This window comes from Vigna angularis, chromosome 8, assembly GCF_016808095.1.
Source record: "Vigna angularis cultivar LongXiaoDou No.4 chromosome 8, ASM1680809v1, whole genome shotgun sequence".
NCBI lineage: Eukaryota > Viridiplantae > Streptophyta > Magnoliopsida > Fabales > Fabaceae > Vigna > Vigna angularis.
The window spans coordinates 4,264,498-4,289,297 of NC_068977.1; the positions used below are offsets into that span (position 1 = coordinate 4,264,498).

At 38.7% G+C, this 24,800-nt stretch overlaps 1 protein-coding gene across 1 annotated transcript; it reads left to right on the top strand.

The window, feature by feature from the left end:
- The first annotated feature begins 21,893 nt into the window (after positions 1–21,893).
- On the top strand, positions 21,894–22,992 carry LOC128193676 (uncharacterized). Its single transcript, XM_052867747.1, has 3 exons — positions 21,894–22,178; positions 22,335–22,581; positions 22,841–22,992. Exons 1-3 carry the CDS (start codon positions 21,894–21,896, stop codon positions 22,990–22,992), a joined length of 684 nt encoding a protein of 227 aa, XP_052723707.1.
- The last annotated feature ends 1,808 nt before the right edge of the window (positions 22,993–24,800 follow it).

Here is a 24,800-nt window from a genome sequence, read left to right on the forward strand (position 1 = left end):
ATCACTGGGGCATGCATGGGACAGGTATAAAAGCTTGTTACGTAAAACTCCCACGCATGGTTTCAAAGAAGAAGAGGTAGTCCTAACTTTCCTTGGAGGGCTTGGTTCACAAACCAAGATGATGCTGAACGCTGCAGCAGGAGGCAATATTAAATGGAAAACTCCAGAGGAAGCAACTGAAATTATTGAAAATATGGCTACTAGTGACAACGAACTCAATATTGAAAAAGGAGATCTTAGACAGAAGGAGTTGTTACAATTAAATGAGGCTTTGCTTATCCAAAATAGAATTATCTCTCAACAGCTTGAAGAAGTAACCATGAAACTTTCTCAAACACCACAGGAAATACAACAGGTTTCAATGGTTCAAGAGCAACAAAAATGGCAGATGCAATTTACTCCAGTTGAGAAAACAACAAAGCTTGAAGAGACTTTCCAAAGATTCTTAAAGACAAATGCGTCTTATTGTCATAATGTGGATGATGCATTTAAAAAAATGGAGGGTTATGTTGAGAGAATAGTTGACGAGATGAAACATGCTAATCTTGGAAAGGAGTGTAAAATTGTTGTGACTAGAAGTGGTAGAGTGTTAGAGGAGAGACAAAAAGAGAGAAAAGAGAAAGAAAATGAGAGTGAGAGTGAAAAAGAAACATGTGAGTGGAAAGAAAGAGTTGAGAGAGAGAAAAAGAAAAAAGAAGAAGAGGAGAAGAGAGAAAAAAATGAGAGAGAAGAGAGACTGAAAGAAAAAGAGTATGAAAAGCCACTTCCTTATCCAAAGGGTTATTCAAGGAAGGAGAAAGAAAAGCAGTTGGAAAGATTCATGGAACTGTTTAAGAAGTTGGAGATTACTATACCATTCTCTGAAGCATTGCAACAGATGCCAGCATATGCAAAATTCTTGAAGGAACTTCTCACAAAGAAACACAAGTACATTGAGAAGGAAACTATCAATATACTGCAGTGCAATCATACAGAAACTACCTCCTAAACTTAAAGACCCAGGAAGCTTCACTATTCCATGCACCATAGGAGATGTGAAAGTTGGAAGAGCATTGATTGATTTGGGAGCTAGCATTAATCTAATGCCGCTATCCATGTGCAGAACAATTCAGGGGTTGGAAATTAAACCAACCAGAATGGCTCTTCAATTGGCAGATAGGTCTCTTAAATATCCATATGGAGTGGTTGAAGATGTTCTAGTGAAGGTCGACAAATTTGTATTTCCAGTAGATTTCATTGTGATGGAGATGGAAGGAACTAGTGATGTTCCTCTTATTCTTGGGAGACCTTTTATGAAGACTGCTAGAGTTTTGATTGATGTAGAGAATGGTAAGCTTAAATTGAGAGTTGAGGATGAAGAAGTTACTTTCGATGTATCCAAGGCCATGACATATCCGAATGATGACAAAGCATGTTTTCAATTTGATGAACTTGATGAAGTTTGTATGGTTCAAGAAAGAATGGTGCGCAATATTTCTCCATTGGAAAAAACTCTCATTGATGCATGTGAAGATTTAGATGAAGAAGAAGAGAAATTGATTGATGAATGTTTGAGGGACTTGGAAACATTGAAAAAGAGTTCAGAGGAAGATCCAATATTTGAAATAATTGATAAGGAAGAAACAATCAAAGCACAGTCGCCAGAATTAAAAAGATTGCCATCACATCTGAAATATGTGTTCTTAGAAGAAGATGGAACAAAGCCAGTTATTATCAATAACTCTTTATCTTTACAAGAAGAAGAGCAATTGATAGAAATTCTGAAAGCCAACAAAGAAGCAATTGGATGGTCAATATCAGATCTTAAAGGTATTAGCCCAACTTATTGCATGCACAAAATTTTTATGGAAGAAGATTATAAACCAAGTGCTCAACCACAGAGAAGGTTAAATCCTGTTATGAAGGAGGTGGTCAGAAAAGAAGTGTTGAAACTGCTAGAAGCTGGTATCATCTATCCAATTTCTGATAGTGAATGGGTGAGTCCAGTACAGGTGGTTCCAAAGAAAGGTGGGATGACAATAATTTATAATGATAAGAATGAACTTATTCCTACTCGGACAGTCACTGGTTGGCGGATGTGCATTGATTACAGGAAGCTTAATAAAGCCACGAGGAAAGATCATTTTCCTCTTCCATTCATGGATCAGATGCTAGAAAGGTTATCAGGGCAGGCGTTCTATTGTTTTCTAGATGGATATTCTGGATATAATCAAATTGTGGTAGATCCAAGAGACCAGGAGAAGACGGCTTTTACTTGTCCTTTTGGTATCTTTGCATATAGAAAGATGCCTTTTGGATTATGTAATGCTCCAGCTACGTTTCAGAGGTGTATGCAGGCAATCTTTGCGGATCTGTTAGAAAAATGCATTGAAGTATTCATGGATGATTTCTCAGTTTTTGGAAATTCTTTCCAAAGATGTTTAGCTAATTTGAACACTGTCCTCAAAAGATGTGTTCAGACAAATCTGGTTTTGAATTGGGAGAAATGTCATTTCATGGTAACTGAAGGAATTGTATTGGGGCATAAAATCTCTGCTAAAGGAATTGAGGTAGACAAAGCTAAAGTAGAAGTTATTGAGAAACTACCTCCACCAATAAATGTAAAGGGGATTAGAAGTTTTCTTGGTCATGCTGGGTTTTATAGAAGATTTATCAAAGATTTCTCAAAAATTGCTAAACCATTGAGTAATCTTTTGATGAAGGATGCTCCTTTTGTGATGAATGAAGACTGCCTGAAAGCTTTTGATATATTGAAGGAGAAGCTAGTGTCAGCTCCAGTAATTGTAGCACCAGATTGGAATCAAAATTTTGAATTAATGTGTGATGCAAGTGATTATGCAATAGGAGTTGTCCTTGGTCAAAGGAAAGAACGGAAGTTTCATCCAATTTATTATGCTAGCAAGGTGCTGAATGATGCTCAATTGAATTATGCTACCACAGAGAAAGAGTTTCTTGCTATTGTATATGCTCTAGAAAAATTTAGACCTTATCTTATTGGGTCTAAAGTGATTGTCTATACAGATCATGCAGCTATCAAATATTTGTTGACAAAACCAGATTCTAAGCCACGTCTGATTAGATGGGTACTACTATTGCAAGAGTTTGATGTAGAAATCCGTGATAAGAAAGGAAGTGAGAATGTAATTGCTGATCATTTGTCACGGTTAGTCAACAATGAGGTCACTCGCAAGGAATCTGAAATCTGGGAATCCTTTTCAGATGAATCACTAATGTATATTCAGCAAAGGCCCTGGTTTGCTGATATGGCGAATTTCAAAGCTGCAAGAGTCATGCCGGAAGACTTAACTTGGCAACAGAGAAAGAAATTTCTGCATGATGCCAAGCAGTTTGTGTGGGACGATCCATATTTGTTCAAAATTGGAGCAGATAATCTTCTAAGGAGATGTGTTACAAATGAAGAAGCAGAAGGAATTCTTTGGCATTGTCATGATTCACCGTATGGAGGACATTTTAATGGAGAAAGAACAACAGCAAAAGTCCTTCAATCAGGATTTTATTGGCCAACTTTATTTAAAGATGCTCATAATCATGCTAGGAATTGTGACAAATGTCAAAGAGCAGGGACAATCACTAAACGTCATGAGATGCCTTTACAAGGTATTTTAGAGGTTGAGGTGTTTGATTGTTGGGGTATTGATTTTGTTGGACCCTTCCCTCCATCTTTCAACAATGAATATATTCTGGTAGCAGTGGATTATGTGAGTAAATGGGTGGAAGCATTGGCTTGTCCTAAAAATGATGCTAGCACGGTAATTAAATTCCTGAAGAAGCAGATATTCTCACGTTTTGGCACTCCAAGAGTGTTGATTAGTGATGGAGGATCTCATTTTTGCAATTATCAACTAGAGAGAGTACTCAAACACTATGGAGTAAAGCATAAGGTAGCTGCACCTTATCATCCACAAACCAATGGACAAGCTGAGGTATCTAACAGGGAGATAAAAAGAATCCTGGAAAAAACTGTGACTTCATCAAGGAAGGATTGGTCTCTCAAACTGGATGATGCTCTTTGGGCTTATAGAACAGCAATGAAGACGTCTATGGGATTATCACCATTTCAATTAGTCTATGGGAAAGCATGCCATTTGCCAGTTGAATTAGAGCATAGAGCATTATGGGCTTTGAAATTCTTGAATTTTGATCCTTATGAAACTCAATGCACACGCAGAAGGCAGATGTTGGAGCTTGAGGAAATGCGGTTACATGCGTATGATTCATCCAAGGCTTACAAAGACAAGATTAAATTTTATCATGACAGGAAATTGGTGAATAGAGTTTTTAATCCAGGACAACAGGTACTATTGTTTAATTCAAGATTGAAGATATTTCCTGGGAAGCTGAAGTCAAAATGGACAGGACCATTTGTGATAAAAGAAGTGCATCCACATGGAGCAATTGAAATATTTAATCCATCTGCTAATGATCCACAGAAAAGTTGGGTGGTAAATGGTCAACGTCTCAAGCCCTATCTAGGGGGAGAGGTGCAACAATGTTCCACAATGATGTTGTTGGTGGATCCGTGAAAGTTTGGGTCAGGCTCGGGACGTTAAACAAGCGCTTACTGGGAGGCAACCCAGTATCTTGTAAGTAATTGTTTTTGTTTTCGTTTTTAGATTAGATTTGATGTACTCTATTGAAAACCTGGTTTGTTATGATGGTTTGCTATTAACTGTGATTGTGTGATAAGTACTGCTTGATGATGCTTATTGATTGATTGATGTTGAGATAGATGTGCACATTAAAATTCTTATACAGGTGATTCACAAGCTTTGTGAACAAATGCATGATATTATGATTGTGATTGTGAGATTAAGCAGGATATGTATGTCAAATGTGAATAAGCTTATATGTGAGGTTTTGAGCTCCAGAGTTTGTGGTATGATTGAATGCTATTACTTTGAAAGCATGAATGATTTTGCCCAGGTTTTCTATGATTGAATCAATTGCTTGTTTTGCATCATGTGATCAAGGCCATTTGTTGGAACCCTTTTTATTGGCCAAATTCATAAAGTTAGCCTACTAAAAGAGAACACGTTGTGTTCTATCCTTTGAACCCTTAGCCTTGAACATACACTGAAAACCTTTGATTGAAAATCTTTACCTTGAGTTAAGTAGAAGATCTTGTATGGTATTGTTAAATGTTCAAGTTTGGGGTTGTTGGGAAAACATGAAAAGAAAAGCATTGAGCTAAGAGCTAAAAAGTAAGAATATGCAAAGAAAAAGAAAAGAAAAGAAAAAGAAGTAAAGCTCAATGCAAATGCAAAGGTAAAAGAAAGTTGGGAATGAATAAGATGATTGTGTTGTTATGATTCTCTTAACTCAAGGATTTTGTGATCCAGAAAAACCAATTTTCTTGTTAGCCCAGCCACATTATAAGCCATTGAAAAGTCCTTGTGATGATGCATGCTTGTGAATGTTTTTGATTGTGGTAAAATGAAAGGCAAAGTTGATTCATGTGACATTGTGATAGTAGAGTGAAGGAGTGAAAAACTTTACCTCTTATACACTTGTGTGATTGAGTGAAACACTTTACCTAGTGAGGAAATAGTCCATAAGCACATGAACATCCATGCTTAATTGATTGATCATTCATGAAAAATAGCATTTGTTGGAATTTAAATGACTTTGTGAACACTAAAGCATGTGCACATCTTGAATGAACTCTTGGTCATAAGTTTGAGTGAAGTTGTTATTTATCTTGAAAAAGAGGATTTTTGAATGAGTGAACCATCATATGAATTGGTTGGAGATTGAGTTACATTTTGTTTGCTTGAGGACAAGCAAAGTTCTAAGTTTGGGGTTGTGATAACAGTTGAAAAACTGTTATTTTCATGCTTAAAATTGATACTAAAAGCAACCTTTAGACTTAGAAACTAGCTTGAAATCATACTTTTATTCATATTTTCAGAAATAAGAGAGCTGGACAGGTTTATGCTTGATTTCAGTGTTTTTGTGCAGGTTTTAAGGTGAATTTAGTGAAAGAAATGAAGAATGAGAGAGATGGAATCAGAAAAGGAATCAAAGAGTGAAAAAGGAGAAGCCGAAGTCACCGCTCAGCGGCACTTTACCGCTGAGCGGCACTCAGAAGCACACGGGAGGACCGCTGAGGGGAAGAACCGAGCTGACGCACTTACCGCTGAGCGGCACTTTAATGGGCTTGGACTTAATATTTTGTAATTTACGAATGGTATTTAAGCTTTAGGGTTTCCTAGGGTTAGGTATCTTTGGCAGAAACGAGGCAAACACTCTCTCTTCCACCCCTTTGAAGGAGGATCTTGGATGCTCAGGCTACCTCTTCACCTTTTTAGGGTTTATTCTTTCATTCTTTCATTGTAATTCATCTAGGTTTACCATGAATATGGTGAACTAAACCTTGTATGTTTGTTGGGGAATCAATGTAATCTCTTGAAGCTCTCATATATGGAATTTATGCTTGCATCTTAATCTAAGATTTATGCTTTCTTTCATCATTAGTTAGGGTTTTTCCTCTTTGCTTAATGCTTGCATTGTTTAACTCATTCGATGCATGATTATTGGTTTTGTCGATACGGGAACGTACGGGGAAGTCTAGATCCGGGGAATTTCTCCCAATATTATGTTGGTTGTCGTTAAGCTCCTGCACTTATGAACTGATCATTAGGAATGCTAGGAATTGTATGAACTCGTGATTAGGGAGAAGCCTTCTAGAAAGGTACTTTAGAGAGTGGCATTAACAATGATGATTTGAATGTTGAATTCCTAAAATATATGAGAGTGGATGAGATGAAATTGACCCCCAACAACATATTCATTCATATATTTCATTGAAAGTATTTGTCTTTTGCTTTTGTCATTGATCAAAAACTCATGCATACATATTTAATTTTCGTCTTTTGCATATAAACTCCAAATATTTCGTCTTTAAGTCTTAGCTAATCAAGAAATCACATAACTAAACTAGGTCGTGAGTCCTTTGGGAAGAACGATACTTGGTCTTACCAAGTTTATTACTTGAACGATTCGGTCATACTTGCCGATTGAAAAACAAGTTTGTGACATCATATTTTGGTGCTCATAAATTTGTCCATCACCAGTCGATGACCGAATGTGGTACACGGATTTACTGAAATTTGGACGAACGCTATTTCCACCCGTTTGGTAATTTAATACTAGGACGAGCGTTTCGGTATAAGACCAAGCGCCACTCGTAACGAACGCTTTGGGTCGAGACCCATCGCAGACTTGTATTCATAATAGCAAATAGAATTAAGGTAATACGAGATGGTGAAGATAGAATTTAGAAATGACTAAGTGTCCAAAGGTATAATTATAAGCTTCTCAACTTCTTACATAACACTCGGGTATCTTCGTTCGGCCGAACGCTCAAACGTAGTACTAATACAAGAGGGTGTTCATCCTCAACTAGGATTCTTTCCGAATGAAAGAATCCCTTACCAATCATTTTCACTGGAAAACCGAATGGTCAAAGACCGTCTAGTAACGTACATACACAATCATAAGGGGTATTTCTTATCATAGTCAATATTATCAAAATTCCAGATTTAACATATAGTCTCACCCATCTACAATCATACTATATTCAAATAATCATATCTTATATCATCAAATCACAGAAATCTCATACATTTCATGCATCATAACATAGCATCATAAATTTTCATATCCAATCAATTCAACGAACGTTGATGCAACACATAGTCATATAAATTAAATTAATAAGCTTCCCTTACCTGGATTCGTGAGCAAAATGTCCTAAACACAAGATTTGTGGCTCGTCCAACTAACGTTCTCTACCCTCAACGGTCACTTAACTCTTCCAATCAAATCTAACCACAAGAAAATCGAAGTACTTAAACTACACCCTTGCATGCAACCAAATCTTGGTTTTGCATGTAACCCAGAAACGAACGGCTAAGGTCGAGAACTTACCAGTTTCAGAATCTGGATCTGTTTGGTCCAAATTGAAGCTTACAGCGTCGGGAATACTTCTATGGTTTCTGAATGATGAACGGAGAAGAAAAATGGTAAGCTTTGGTAGAGAGAAGGGAAGGTTTTCTAGAGAGAAGGAGGAGGAAAATGGAAAGTCTGAGTTTGGGAAGAAGAAGGTGTATGCAGGAAGAGAGTGGGAAGAAGGTTTTCAGAAAATCATTTTTCTTCCCAAGGTAAAACGGACGTGCACTCTCATACGGACACCTGTCTTCCACTACTGATTTTCTAACATTCCATACTTGACACCTGGCGTCAGTGTGCAGAGTTTGGGAGTGCGTTTTAAATGGTCTGAGCAGGGTTTGGGGTGCATTAAATGAGATTTGACAGGTGGGTTTTTGGGTTAAATTTCCAAGGTCTTACAAAATCCCTCTTCAGACAGCAGTACGCGTCCAGCCGAATGCAGGACCTGACAGCAGCAAAACTCGTCAACACCAAGCAGGAGAAGGACGAATCTCTATCGTCCTTCATGAAAAGGATATTGGCCATTCCTTTATTATCAACAATCTACCCTCATGCTTGAGACCGGGATATTTCTCGGAGGACTTATATGCTGAGCCCCCCAAAACCATGGAGGAACTCCAGGCTAGGGTGGCAAAGTTTATTCGGGTAAAGGACATCAGGTAGTCACGGAAGAAGCAGCAGCAGGAGACGAACGACGGGAACAAAGAGGGAAAACGATCGTTCCATACTAACGGGGACCATCCCCAGAAAAACTTCCCCCGCGTTACCAGTTTAACCACTTTGCGACTTTTAATGCACCTCGCACAAAGGTTGTAGAGGAAGCTCTTGCCACCAATTTGATCACACTCCACCGGAGATATTCTCCTACGGACGCCGACAAGCGAAAAACCTGTCGGTATCACCTAAATAATGGTCACACCACAGAAGAATGTACCACGTTAAAAAACAGTATTGAGCAGCTTATTCGAGAGGGTCATCTCCGTATGTAAAGACAGATCGGTCGCGGATAAGAAGCTCATCAAGGTCTCCACAAAGAAATACCGAATGGCCAGATAGAAAGCAGGAACGGAAATGTAGGCGGAGTCGCAGCCGCAGCCATAGCTCTGACCGCACAATCCTGAGGTGTATCGACTAGAAGTGATGAAAAGTCCTTCCTAACACTAGCAACGCGACTCACCTCAAATTCTACTTTAGTTAAAATTTGTTGACTTGTTTATTTCAGTCAGATTATAATTGTTGAACACTATTTTTAATTTTATCCTAAATTCAATTTCTTGTCATAAGACCGAACGGTCTATCATCAAGCAAGAACGGATACAGCGTCATAATGCTAGACTGAAAAAGGCATAGAACAAGGTCGAACGGGCTCTCAATAAACTAATGCTGATACAACGCAGCAACAGGTTAAACACCGAGCGGGTCGGTCGTCCCCGTCGTCTAGCACACCTGGACGTTAAACACCTAGCGGGTCAGTCATCTTCGTCGTCTAGTACACCTGGATAGGCGAAGTCACCGAGCGCTCGTCGTATTAAGGCAAAGCCACACAGCAGTCATCCTATCCAGATACTTAAGAACCTGGATAGTCCAGGGCCACAGAGCAGTCATCCTATCTCTTCGACTACCGAGAGACTCTACATGAACAATCATGTACGCCTACTGGAAAGTTCTCCTGGGTCATGAACGATTATATTGGGAAGTGTTCCTTGGCCGAACGGTCAAGCAGGAAGGACGTTCGTTGTAGACCGTCCAAGCGCGTTAACGGAAAAGATCGCTTCCGGACGCGTCTAACTAAGGGATGTAATCCCTAAGGTCACTGGGACCCGATCGCGTTGACGGATAAGACATCTTCCGGACGCGTCCAACTAAGCGATGTAATCCATAAGGTCACTAAGAACCGATCGCGATGACGGATAAGACAGCTTCTGGACGCATCCAACTATGGGTAGTAAGCTTCTGGACGCATCCAACTATGGGTAGTAATTCCTAAGGTTCCAGCATTTAAGTAGGGGAGATAAACGTCAACAAATGACTAAAAGATAATAAACGCGATCCTATAAACATTCAAGCATAAATCCAAGAACATAAGTTTCAACAAGTACCCAATGAGGGCATACCCAATGAGGGCATACATAAATACAAAAAAGATAGAATGTTTGAAAATACAGCTATTCTATACAAGGGATACGACAGGGGCATCTTCGAGAAAGGGAACCCCTGAATTTCCCTCAGTTGTCCCGATTTTAGCAGCAGCCTCTGTTGTCCTTGCCTCAGTAGGCATCTCTGTAGGCTCGTCATCTGGAAACGTTCCGGCGGGAATAACGCCTATCGGAACCCAGTCGCTTTGATAAACGTCCTTCCGAATGTCGAAGTTGACTCCTTCAGTAGACACATTTAGAATATAGGACGCTTGCCTTAACGCCTTCTTAAAACCCCTAGTATGCTCCAGGATGATAGCATCAGTCATCTCATCCTACAACTCCTGGTTTTCAGTAACGGTCTGGCGCAAGACGTCCCTCTCGCCAGTCAAAGTTACCAAGCTTTTCTTCAGCTCGTCATTCTCTTTCTTTAAACGTTCCAGATCAGCTGCAAGCCGGTCTTTGACCTTTTTCATCTCAACACCAGCCTTCTGCAGATTCTCCATTATCTCACGGCGTTTCACTATCATCTCCTTGGATTCCTTCTGCTTTTGCTCACGCTTAGCGTGTTCGGTTTTTAAACGCTCCAGCTCGGTGACCAAGTTACCTCGGCTGGAGGCATACGCTAAGTTCCAGGCAGCAGCTGCCGCCCGGCAGGCAAATTCTAAGCAGTTATCCGCCATTTTTTGCTCAGAACTCTTTTCCATGACTTTCTGCTCAGCCAAATCAAAGTTGAACTCGATCTTGTGGCCAAGGTTAAAGGCCGCATCCCACATGCCATTCGGAATGTCGCGATCGGCATGCGGGTCGACCACCCCTCCAACACTTTTCCCCTTATCGGAAGCTTTCGGATCTCCACCAGTGACAGCCTCTTTTTCTTGAAAGCGACCGTTCGGGAGAGGGTGGCCGTTCATCATCGACATGGATAGGATTCTTGATAGTCGTCAAGGCCGAGGTGCCCCCCTTATTCTTCTTGGCGTCAGCAGCGGCAAACCGGTCAAGGGGAGCTCTTTTACCCATAATAGCTATACAAAACAAATACCAAGTCAATGGTGCAAAAATAAAATTCAAAGTGCTCAGTAAAAGAACATACCAAATACCCTCGAGTTCATATCGTCATGCTCGAGGCAGTTGATAATCTCTGGAAGAAAAGGGGCGAGACAACGCAGCCATAACACTCAGAGCCTCCAATTCGATATCACACACCACACTTAAACAACTGCCCTCCTGGGTAGGGACAAACTGAAAAAAACAAAGACTCAGTCTAAAAAGAACAAGACTCAATATGAAAAAGACTCAATATGAAAACTTAGAAACACAGGACTATCTCACAATTCATTCAATCCTGCAAATTCAATCATTTCTCAGCCAATTCATCAAACAGAACTGTGCAATCATATTTCTCAACTTCAAACATCAGTTTCAACAATCCAAGCATTTGAATAACAACCAAATTCAACCAATTTAAGCAATGAACACATTAAGGAAAGCAGACGTCAGAAAGTGTTTGCACTCAAATTCTCTCAACTGTTTAGAGGTGTCCTGTTTCACTCAAGCATGACATGTCAGCTTCCATTCTTAACTTTGAAAAGACTCTAAGTGATAGTGCCATGCTCATGGTTTCATCTAGATCAAAAGGTCTTTATTAGCTTGTCATGAAAATGGTATGAAAGGTTAGAAAACACAAAGCTAATGGGAGTAGAAACTGTGAAGAAGAATAAGGAACCTAGAACTCAGTGCACTGTTTGTTTAGCTTTGGCTAATCCAATTTTTTTTCTGGTTTTCAATTCTGTCAGGTCTTATCTTTCAATTCTTTTGCATTTTTCTCTTGTCCAGACCTGCTCTTTTCTTTTTTTTTTCTCAACCAGATTTACTCAACTTCTTTTTTTCTTTTCTTTTTTCTCTTCTGGCCTAACTTTTCTGTTGCACTCACTAAGTTCCAGCTCCACTCCCTACTTCTCACAAGTCTCTACAGGTTGGGTAATTGATGGGAAAAGGGCTTGTAGTGAATGGAAACAAAGAAAATAGGCTAAGGCTCAAAAGAAAGGTACAATGGTTAAACTGAAGTGGTTAAGCTAAATGACTATGGAAAAAGAATGCCTAAATCATGTCTAAATTCTACCAAGAGCAAGCTTAACACAGAGAATCAATGCAAAATCAGAATTAAAATTCAAACATGCATGAAATCACACAAGAAAGACAAAATGTTAGGGATTCGGGAAGGAATTCCTAACAAGCTCTCTCTCTATCTCAAACACAACAATCAAGAACTTGTAAAGAAGGAATAGTATGAATGGTATTCACAACAATGAATCAAGAATACACTATATCTTAGGAGCTTAACCTCCTCCACCTGGTGCTAAGACCGGTCAACACATACAAACTACACAAGTGGCTAACTGAAACAATAAAGGGTCCTAATATATAGGCCTTTTCCCGCCCCCTCACTTAACTGATTAACAGTTAAGTGTTCTGTTTCCCTTTTCTCCTTTCCCATACTCTCTAAGTCCTAACACAAAAATTGGGCCCAAAATCTCTCCAGGTTAAGAATTTGCTAAAACTGACTTTTTAGCCTCTTTTATGCAAAAATTGCTCATTGGACTGAACTTAGATGCAAAAATAATGCTAAGACTACTTCTATTTGAATCTAAAGCAGAAAACACAATTAACCGTTCTAATTAAAGAAAATGAAACCAAGAAATGCATTAAATCAATAAGAAATGAATAAAAGCATGAAATAGAACCTAACAGAACCTAGAAATATCTAAAAGCTATTTACAATCTAGACAACTAAGGCAAAACAGTATGTAACTAATAAGAACCTAAACCAAAGCTCTACAAAGTAAAACAGCAAAAGGAAAAGGAAGAGAAAATCTAAACCAAAGCTAAGACACAAGTATGTTCAACCTAAACAAACTAAGACAGACAGAATGTAACTAAGAAAAACTAACCCAACTAGAATAGATTCAACTAAGACCTCAACAGCTTCTAACAAAAACTTCTATGCAAAAAGAAACAATAAAAGGGAAAAGAAATAAGCAAGCAAGAGGCAATAAGAAACCTAAAGCAATGAACCTAAGGAGAAAAGACATTAAGCTAACAGATCCTAATTACAAGTCTATAAAGGAAATAGCAAAAAGGGAAAAGAAAGAAACCTACACAATTCTAATAACCTATAACTATTAAAACATAGACGTAAAAAATGAAAAGAAACTTGAAACAGTATTTAAGATGAAACGAACCTACTAAGGAATGCTAGCTAAAGACTCAAACAGAAACTAATATACGAAAACTAAAGCAAGGAAACAAAGGTCAAAATAGAAACTAATGACAGAATAAGATCCTAAAATAAGAAAATAGAAATGAAAGAGATCTAAAAAAAAAAAACTTACAATCAGTCTTAAACTACCTATCAAAGACAGATTAACCAAACTAAAAAGAAGTTCTAAAACAGATTTAAAAGTAAAAGAACCTAAGCTCAAAATGAATGAAAGAATTAAACTAAAACAGATTATGAAAGTAGGTATTTACAGCTTCAGAAACCAAATCAGACCTAAACTAAAGGGAAAAAAAAATCGTAAGAAAAAAAAATTTACCCCTATTTATTACTAAAACTAATGCTAAACAGATCTATATTTACATTAAAACAAAAATTTCAACCTATACCTTCCCACCCCCACACTTAAGAGGCACATTGCCCTCAATGTGTGAGTGGGTAAGGCTCCTAAACAGCACAAATAACCACAGGTATGCACAAGATAGACAACATCAGATAGAATTGAAAAAGAAAACAAATTGAACCAGAAGTATGTACAAAATAGAACTAAAGAATTGAACACAGAAGAGCACAAGAATATACATGAACAGAACTAGAAAAAACAAAACTAAACTACAAAGCTACATAAAAAAAAAATTGTTCAAATTGGCCACAGATCAAAATTGATTCTTTTTACTTTTATGAAAAACATATTTTGTATCTTATTATTTACTATACTACCTATTATTATGCAAGCTACTAATAGAGACCTATAACTACAAAAGAAGAGAAGGGTAAAGAAAAGGCTTATTGGTATTGGTTTCGCTCCATGGTCAGCCAAGGTATGCATTAGCTCCTTCCCATCTCTCTGCTGCAGCAATAACAGCTTTCCATTCAAGGCTTTCAGTTGGTTCTGCACTTTCCTTTCCAAGCACCTTGCTGCATCAACCAGCGCTCCTCGTGCCTTTTCTGTTCATTCTGTGTGGTCCAGGTTCTTTGAGATCCATTGAGATTCTTTCCTACCTCCAAAGGGTAACCTTTGTGCCTTCAGTGTATGCAAAGGTAACTAAAGCAAAGGATTAAAAATAGTGTGCATTTCTACCAATTCAGAATTATAAGGAGCATCAGGCACAACAGGTAACTAAAGCAAAGGATTAAAAATAGTGTGCATTTCAGCTATAACAGTAGCAATATCAAATTCAGAGTTAACCTGGACTAACTCATCAAAGACAACCTCACCAGCATGAGAGGATTCAGTGGCCACAACATCACATTCTGCACAGCTACCATCAATTGAAATAGGGTCAAAATCAGTGTATAACTCTATAACAGCAATAGACACATCAATATGCTCAATTTCAAATGCTGCTTGTGAGACCCTAGAAAATCAGCACTGCAAATCCCTGTCACATCACCATTAATACATGCCACATCACTGCTCAGGGAAATTAAAAACCCACTTTGCACCGCATGCACGTCTGCCATGGGTCATTTTAGAACCTTAGGAAATCTGTAGTGGGAAACAGGTGTCAGTATGAGAGTGCATGTCCGTTTGACGTTGGGAAGAAAAATTTATTTCTCTGAAAACACTTCTTCTCACTCTCTGCATTCACCTTCTTCCTCACGAAACTTTGGCCTTTCTTCTTCTCCAACTTCTCTCTAGATCTCCCAACTTCTCTCTACTATAAATCTCACGCCTCTTCTCCGATCAACTTGCAGCACCGTAGGAACGCTCGTCCAACTGCAAGCTACCAACTGGACCGAACAGTTTCAAAGGCTGAAACTGGTAAGTCTCCTTTAGAAGCTCGTCCTTAGGTTTCTGGAAAACTAGGGTTGTAGTTGCATGCAAGTAGGTAGTCTAAGTGTTCTGTTTTCTGTGGTTAGATTTGTTTTGGAAGAGTCAAGAACATAAGAAAAGCGTAGTTGGACGAAGCCACTTTTGCATCTAGGACAAGTTTGGTTGTCAATCCGGGTAAGGGGAGCTTATATGTTTAATTTATGCTTGAATGTGGTGTGATCTGATCTGGATGTATGAAAACGTATGCATGTTGATGACTGAAATGCATGTATGCAGTATGAATGCGAATGTATGATGTATGATGATTGAGATGTGTGCTTATGAACATAGATGTTTATGTTGTATGAAGTACATCTGTATGATGATGTTGAATATGAAGTAATTGGAATGAATGTTATAAAGTTTATAAATTGAAAATCATATGAATTATAAAGTATAAGTTTAAATGTTGAAATCTGAAATCTGTTATTGTTGGGAAATCTGAAACGTAAATCACTCCCTATGATAAATTACGCTCGTCACCGTACGGTCTTATACCGTTCGGTTTCCCTAAAAATTACTTAGAGTAGAATTCTTTCATTTGGGAAGAATTCGATTTGAGAACGAGCGTCCTTATTTCGAATTACTATGTTTGAGCGTTCGGCTCAGCATAGAGTTGTCGTACGCCTTAAATTAAATGGTACTGAATTAAGTGACGCTCGGTCTTACACTGAGCGTTCGTCCTAAAGAGCGCTCGGTCTTGTACCGAACGTTCGTCCTAATTAGCGCTCGGTCTTACACTGAGCGTTCGTCCTAAAGAGCGCTCGGTCTTGTACCGAACGTTCGTCCTAAAGAGCGCTCGGTCTTGGACCAAGCGTTTGTCATGATTGGTTGTCGGTCATCTACCTAGCGTTCGTTTTAACGTAGTGTTCGGTCTTAAATCGAACGCTCGTCCTTATCTTTGATTCCTTAACGAACGTAAATAGCGTTCGTTCAAATATTACAATATTCATCCTCTTACGTTCGTTCAAATACTGGCATCGGTTCTTCATATACAAAATTTTACAAAGAAAATTCTAAGTATTATTGACCATCCTTGGTACATTGAATCTGGTCCAAGATCTTTTTCATGAAAATGTTCTAAGTATCATTATACCTTCAATAGAGTCAGTTCATTTAACTGACCAAACAGAGAGTCACGTTCGTCCATCCAGTACTTTATTTGGACGTTCGTCCTAATTCTTCAAAGGACTGAACGTTCGTCCTTTTATGATCTTAAATTTAAAGATGAGAATGATGATAAATTATAAGATATTACCATGTGAACACTATATTGAGTGATTCTATGAGTATGGATTTTGGACGAGCGTTCCAAGGAGGAACGTCTCGGATATGTTAAATATTAAATTTGGTAAAGTATGACTGTGGATAAGTTAAGACTCGTTGTCCATCCTGATGTTCCGTGATACTCATCTTCATGTAGAGGAGGGTAGTCATGTGTGGGAACGGTAGGAGGTCCTTAGTCCATAAGTTAACATGGGCGACGTAAGAACGGACTTACCTCGAGTGGCAGCTGTTTGGTGTATCCCAGTTACTACACCACTCGGGTGCAAGGACGCTTGTAACTACACAGATTCATACAGTCCGGACGGTCTGTCTTATATATATATATATATATATATATATATATATATATATATACATATTTCTATGTTATTCTATGTTAAGTTACATGCTGTATGTGTGAATTGAAATGTTAAATGTATGTGTAGATTGTATGAATTAAATTATATAAGCTTACCCTTTCGTTTCCTTGTGTTGTCCGTTGTATCTGTACGTTCGTCCTGTCTTGCAATGATCATCCGTGTGGATGTGAGCAGAAGGAGAAGCCACTCTAGAGGACGTGATCGAGGGAGAAGAAAACTTAGTTGAAGTGGAAGTGAAAGCGGAGCAGTAGGACGTCCGTCTATCATTTTGATTAGAGCGCTCGTAGATGTTTAGATTGTAAATATTAACTTATGAGGACGTTCGGTTATTTCTTTGGTAAAACCGTTCGTCTGATTTAATTCCTGTAGCTATGATACGCTCGTTATTTTGTACTGCAGCCGTTCGGCTCTTGAATTTCATTTAGGAATATAAAGACTGTTCACTTCACTGTTAATTGTAATTAATTCTGATTTATGGTAATTACTATATTTTGGGATGTTACATTAGTGGTATCAGAGCAATTTTGTTCCTTAAAGGAACATTGTAGGTTATGAGCATACTATGCTTTTGCTGTGTGCTCAACGTCCGTTTGATGAATGATTCAGACTCCTTAAAATTTGCTAATAATTGTTTTCTCTGCTTCTCAGAGAACTAATGGCACCAATACCTCCTTCTCAACCAACCGAACGTGATGCATCTGATCACAATAGGCTATTGAAATCAGTAATAGGAGTACTTCAACAACAGAACGCTGCATTAGTGCAGCAGATTACGATCGTTTTACAAAGTTTGGAAGCCGCACGTGCCAATTCTGAAGCGACCCAAAGACAGCTGGTGGAGATCCTAGAAATCACTAAGAATATTTCAGGAGCATCCACTTCCTCTGGGAATAAAAGGACCGAGTGGAGTTTGGAGAGTTTCCTTCGACATCATCCATCTAGGTTCAATGAGAAGTGTGTCCCTGGTGAGGTGGAGAAAGTTAATGTATTAGAGAAGAACGTGACAGAAGTGGAGCAACATATGAAGTAACAACAACAGGTAATGAGAGGACCCAAATCTTCAAGGAATATTACTAATTCAAGGAGGACAAGGAGGACGCCTTACGCTCGTACTGGATTACCATCTACTCCTAATGGGTCTCAAGCACAATCATTAGTTGCTGCCAATCGGTCTGGACAGCAAGGGGCAGTGAAGTGTTTTCAATGTGGAGGACCACACTACCGAGCATCATGTCCTAAGTTGTTGGGAGTAAAGTTATGCACTCGTTGTAGGAGAAACAGACATCTAGAACGCGAGTGTAATATGGAAGGACGAGCAGTGATGACTGATGGACAAATTTATGAACACCAAAATATGATGTCACAAACTTGTTTTTCAATCGGCAAGTATGACCGAATCATTCAAGTAATAAACTTGGTAAGACCAAGTATAGTTCTTCCCAAAGGACTCACGGCCTAGTTTAGTTATGTGATTTCTTGATTAGCTAAGACTTAAAGACGAAATATTTGGAGTTTAATATGCAAGACATAAAATAAACATGTATGCATGAAGTTTTGATCAATGGCTAAAACAAAAGACACACACTTTCAATGGAATATATTAATGAATATGTTGTTGGGGGTCAATTTCATCTTATCCACTCTCATATATTTTAGGAATTCAACATTCAAATCATCATTGTTAATGCCACTCTCTAAAGTACCTTTCTAGAAGGCTTCTCCCCAATCACGAGTTCATACAATTCCTAGCATTCCTAATGATCAGTTCATAAGTGCAGGAGCTTAACGACAACCAATGTCATATTGGGAGAAATTCCCCGGATCTAGACTTCCCCGTACGTTCCCGTATCGACAAAACCAATAATCATGCATCGAATGAGTTAAACAATGCAAGCATTAAGCAAAGAGGAAAAACCCTAACTAATGATGAAAGAAAGCATAAATCTTAATTAAAAGATGTAACAAACAGATTCCATATATGAGAGCTTCATAAGATTACATTGATTCCCCAACAAACATACAAGTTTAGTTCACCATATTCATGGTGAAACTAGATGAATAATAATGAAAGAATGAAAGAGATAGAAAAACCCTAGAAAGAGAAGAGGAGAGTCGTCACCATCTCCCAATCTACCCCTAAGGGGTGAAAAGTGTGTTTCTACTTCCTCCCAGCCAAAGATACAAACCCTAGGACGTGCAAGTCCTTAAATAGGGCATAAAAATAACATAAAACAAGTCCAAGCCCATAAAAACAAAAGAAAACCGGTCCAAGCCCACTTAGAATGGCGCTCAGCGGTATTTTACCGCTGAGCGGTAATACCGCATGATCCATTTTGCCCCCAGCTGCTGTTTTTGTCCCTCAGCGGTGATTTTTGCACCTGAAAAGTGCCGCTCAGCGGTATTTTACCGCTCAGCGCCACTCGGTCACACGTTTTCTGCGTTCTGGTTGGTTTTTCAGCATTCTGGTTGACTGGTTGACTTTTCTGGTTGACTGGTTGACTTTTCTGGTTGACTGGTTGACTTTTCTGGTTGACTGGTTGACTTTTATGGTTTCTGGTTGACTTTTCAGCACTCCAATCATTCGGTATTTCAATTCTTCTTTCAAATCATTCAATTAGCCTATAAAATCAAGGGAATCTTGCATAAAACCATTAAATTCACTTTCAACTCTCTTATTCTCAAAACTAAAGCAAAAATATGATTTCAAGCTAGTTTCTAAGTCTTAAAGGTTGCTTTTGGTATCAAATTTAAGCATAAAAATAACGGTTTTTCAACCGTTATCAATGACGCCTCTAGATGCTGAAAGAAATCAACCAAGGGGCGTGGTCGAACAGACAATCGGTCAGGATTAGGCCATGACAGGCGCTGGAACAGCAAGTTTAGGTACATTCAACAACCACACTTACTTATTGTATGAACGGCCTTGCCGTACATTGTTTTAAATTGTTGTGATAAGGGAGTCGTTTGATCTGGAGATGAAAGTATCAACAATTGAGTTAGTTGGATGGCTAACCTGTGAAATAGTGCTAATTATTCTTTTAGGGAGTGTTGTTTACTGGAATTGACTGATCTAGGATATACTCCATAAAACTGGAGTGTCGACGTTCGTATCTATTAAATTAGATCGTTCAGTAGTGAGGGGGTAACCGAACGGTAATAGTAAACATTTGAATTATAGAGTTCTCCGGAAGAGACGCCCAGGCTAGCTAAAAGTTGAATCTCTTTTTGCGCTAATACCAGATGTCAGGTTAACATCAGTAACCTATTGCAAAGTAGCAATTGCGGAGTGGATGGAACTCAATAACTAGTTTAATTGAAGCGAACATTTCGTTATATAGTACTCTCATTTTCGTGGTATACAAGATGGATGAGTCAGAGTGAAACATGTGAGAGCATTGCTAGGAATGTTAGGAACAATAAAGAGCTAAGGGTAGAAGCGTTCGAAGTATGAATTACTGGATAAGCAATATGCAAACACTGAGACGGGTGTAAGCAGTGATAAACCTAAATTTGGGTTTCGTTGAGAGTTTCAGTAATTAATATTATAAGTAAGGATACGAACGTTAGTAGAGAGTGAAACGTTCGATAGAACCGATCGGTAATACGTCTAAGATACTATTAGATTTACTGAGAGTAGATTGAACAAGAATTTTCGCTTTATAGTTATCAGTTTGAGAAGTTAATGATAAGGATTGGTTTCACAGGAAAGTAGGGAAGTGGTTGGATTGTTTAGAATACAATTTAGTAGCAATCCAGGTAGAGATTTTCATTTCATCTCTTGGATCTGTGCAATCATCTAAGAGTAAGTTGGGTAACCAGTTGAGGATTCGTTCAACTTATTACTTCAGACGAACGGCCAAACGGATAGGACAACCCAAAAACATGAAGACCTGGAAGTATGCTCGTTTTGAATCGAATTGGGGTCAGAGGTGAAGTCTAGTTTTCTCCAATGACCAAGAAAATCCACTCTCTACCTAAACCTAAAATGTTTGATACTCCCTTTAAACCACTCGGGAATTCCTTATATTCCCTTCTTCAAACAGTAACTGTCATTTAGAATCAGCCTTATATTTTATTCATTGCGTTTCTTGTGATTAATCGTTCGGTTTTCGTCTGACAAACGTTCTCTTTCTTCTAAGCGTTCGGTTATGAACGAACGTTCAGGTCTTTTGGCTGCTCGGTTTCGTTCGTTTTTTTAGCGCTCGTTATTTATGTCCTTTATTTGGATTAACTATACAAATATATATAGTTCACCTTGTCTTGTTTTTCATTAATAATTCTATTCCACGATATTCAGATTATTATTTCGGTGTTTCTCTTCTCTGTTTCGCTGTTTCTTCTGTTTCATTGTTTCACACTCGACTACAATAGAAACAAACTCCCATATTAATTCTTTTCCTCTTGAAAGACTTGTGATTTTTATTAATAGTGATTTTTCTCGTTCAGTATTTAGGTTACCGATCGATCAACCTTTCAAAGCCATTATTTCCTTATTTAAATGTTATCAACCGTTTACTTACTTCAGAGTTCTTCTGTAGTTCACTCTCTTTCCATAACCATTTAGCCTTACCCAAATTTTTCCGTTCGGTATAGTTGGAACCAGTCAGCCTTGAATATTTACTAAGGACGCGCGTGGGTAGGTAGAGCCGTTTACCTTAAAAGCTGTTTCTCAAATTCATTAGTATTACCAAATCTTAAATAGAATCTGGCGAGTTGAGTATGAAGATATCATTGCCTCCTCAATTAGCGAATCATCATCTAGTTTTCACGCATCACCACTCTGGAAGTATAATGGAGACTCGTCTAATGTGCTAGAGCTAGAAGATGTTCATATTTAGGGATACCGAATTGTATAGATCCAACCAGTACGTATGGGAGATACCCCAACCAAGTGTTTCAAGAGAAAATCCATCAAATGGGTGAGAGTGGTCTGGAACGAGAAGAATGACGACATTACGAGAGAAGTTGAAGATTTGCAAGCAGAGACAAAGTATTCCCGTATACCCTTTAGTATCCCTTGAATTTCGAGGACGTGTGTTCTAGATCACATGGGCGTTTGGGATGAAATCTTACCGTTAGTAGAGTTCACCTACAACAACAACTTCCAGTCCAGCATTGGAATGGCTTCCTTCGAAACTCTGTACGGACGTAAGTGCCGCACACCACTTTGTTGGTTCCAGGAAGGAGAGAATGTGCTAACTGAACCTGAGCTCATCCAGCAAACTACCGAGAAAGTGAAGTTAATTCAAGAAAGGCTGAAGACGTCCCTTAGCAGGCAGAAGTCCTATGCGGATAGAAGAAGAAGACCTTTGGAGTTCGCTGCAGGAGATCATGTATTTCTTAGACTCAACCTGATCACTGGAGTAGACCGAACCGTTCGTCCAAAGAAGCTATCTCCCAAGTTCATAGGACCGTACCAGATTTTGAGAAGATCGGACCAGTGCTGTATGAACTAGTTTTGCCTCCTCCACTATCAAATCTTCATCCAGTCTTCCACGTTTTCCCAACTCCGGAAGTACATAGCCAATCCTTCTCATATCTTGGAGCTGGAAGATGTTCAACTGCGCCACGACCGAACGCTAGAATTGCAACCTGTTCGCGTGGAAGACAGCCGCACCAAGCTATACAAAGGAAAGGACGTTTGTCTAGTTAAAGTGGTGTGGGATGCGAAGACTGGCGAATCAACATGGGAAGTGGAGGATGCTATGAGAGATTTGTATCCCCACTTATTTATGGGTAAGTTTCTAATTTTCGAGGACGAAAATTTTTGTAGTTAGGGAGAATGTGAGACCCTAGAAAATCAGCACTGCAAATCCCTGTCACATCACCATTAATACACGCCACATCACTGCTCAGGGAAATTAAAAACCCACTTTGCACCGCATGCACGTCTGGAAGAAAAATTTATTTCTCTGAAAACACTTCTTCTCACTCTCTGCATTCACCTTCTTCCTCACAAAACTTTGGCCTTTCTTCTTCTCCAACTTCTCTCCAGAACTCCCAACTTCTCTCTACTATAAATCTCACGCCTCTTCTCCGATCAACTTGCAGCACCGTAGGAACGCTCGTCCAACTGCAAGCTACCAACTGGACCGAACAATTTCAAAGGCTGAAACTGGTAAGTCTCCTTCAGAAGCTCGTCCTTAGGTTTCTGGAAAACTAGGGTTGTAGTTGCATGCAAGTAGGTAGTCTAAGTGTTCTGTTTTCTGTGGTTAGATTTGTTTTGGAAGAGTCAAGAACATAAGAAAAGCGTAGTTGGACGAAGCCACTTTTGCATCTAGGACAAGTTTGGTTGTCAATCCGGGTAAGGGGAGCTTATATGTTTAATTTATGCTTGAATGTGGTGTGATCTGATCTGGATGTATGAAAACGTATGCATGTTGATGACTGAAATGCATGTATGCAGTATGAATGCGAATGTATGATGTATGATGATTGAGATGTGTGCTTATGAACATAGATGTTTATGTTGTATGAAGTACATCTGTATGATGATGTTGAATATGAAGTAATTGGAATGAATGTTATAAAGTTTATAAATTGAAAATCATATGAATTATAAAGTATAAGTTTAAATGTTGAAATCTGAAATCTGTTATTGTTGGGAAATCTGAAACGTAAATCACTCCCTATGATAAATTACGCTCGTCACCGTACGGTCTTATACCGTTCGGTTTCCCTAAAAATTACTTAGAGTAGAATTCTTTCATTTGGGAAGAATTCGATTTGAGAACGAGCGTCCTTATTTCGAATTACTATGTTTGAGCGTTCGGCTCAGCATAGAGTTGTCGTACGCCTTAAATTAAATGGTACTGAATTAAGTGACGCTCGGTCTTACACTGAGCGTTCGTCCTAAAGAGCGCTCGGTCTTGTACCGAACGTTCGTCCTAATTAGCGTTCGGTCTTACACTGAGCGTTCGTCCTAAAGAGCGCTCGGTCTTGTACCGAACGTTCGTCCTAAAGAGCGCTCGGTCTTGGACCAAGCGTTTGTCATGATTGGTTGTCGGTCATCTACCTAGCGTTCGTTTTAACGTAGTGTTCGGTCTTAAATCGAACGCTCGTCCTTATCTTTGATTCCTTAACGAACGTAAATAGCGTTCGTTCAAATATTACAATATTCATCCTCTTACGTTCGTTCAAATACTGGCATCGGTTCTTCATATACAAAATTTTACAAAGAAAATTCTAAGTATTATTGACCATCCTTGGTACATTGAATCTGGTCCAAGATCTTTTTCATGAAAATGTTCTAAGTATCATTATACCTTCAATAGAGTCAGTTCATTTAACTGACCAAACAGAGAGTCACGTTCGTCCATCCAGTACTTTATTTGGACGTTCGTCCTAATTCTTCAAAGGACTGAACGTTCGTCCTTTTATGATCTTAAATTTAAAGATGAGAATGATGATAAATTATAAGATATTACCATGTGAACACTATATTGAGTGATTCTATGAGTATGGATTTTGGACGAGCGTTCCAAGGAGGAACGTCTCGGATATGTTAAATATTAAATTTGGTAAAGTATGACTGTGGATAAGTTAAGACTCGTTGTCCATCCTGATGTTCCGTGATACTCATCTTCATGTAGAGGAGGGTAGTCATGTGTGGGAACGGTAGGAGGTCCTTAGTCCATAAGTTAACATGGGCGACGTAAGAACGGACTTACCTCGAGTGGCAGCTGTTTGGTGTATCCCAGTTACTACACCACTCGGGTGCAAGGACGCTTGTAACTACACAGATTCATACAGTCCGGACGGTCTGTCTTATATATATATATATATATATATATATATATATATACATATTTCTATGTTATTCTATGTTAAGTTACATGTTGTATGTGTGAATTGAAATGTTAAATGTATGTGTAGATTGTATGAATTAAATTATATAAGCTTACCCTTTCGTTTCCTTGTGTTGTCCGTTGTATCTGTACGTTCGTCCTGTCTTG

Excerpts from the sequence above, each read along its gene's own strand:
- LOC128193676 (XM_052867747.1), top strand. The coding sequence starts at position 21,894 with ATGGGCGTTTGGGATGAAATCTTACCGTTAGTAGAGTTCACCTACAAC. Across the intron at positions 22,179-22,334 it reads AGTTCGCTGCAGGAGATCAT|TCTTCCACGTTTTCCCAACT; the intron begins GTATTTCTTAGA and ends ATCTTCATCCAG. Across the intron at positions 22,582-22,840 it reads GTATCCCCACTTATTTATGG|AACTCCCAACTTCTCTCTAC; the intron begins GTAAGTTTCTAA and ends ACTTCTCTCCAG.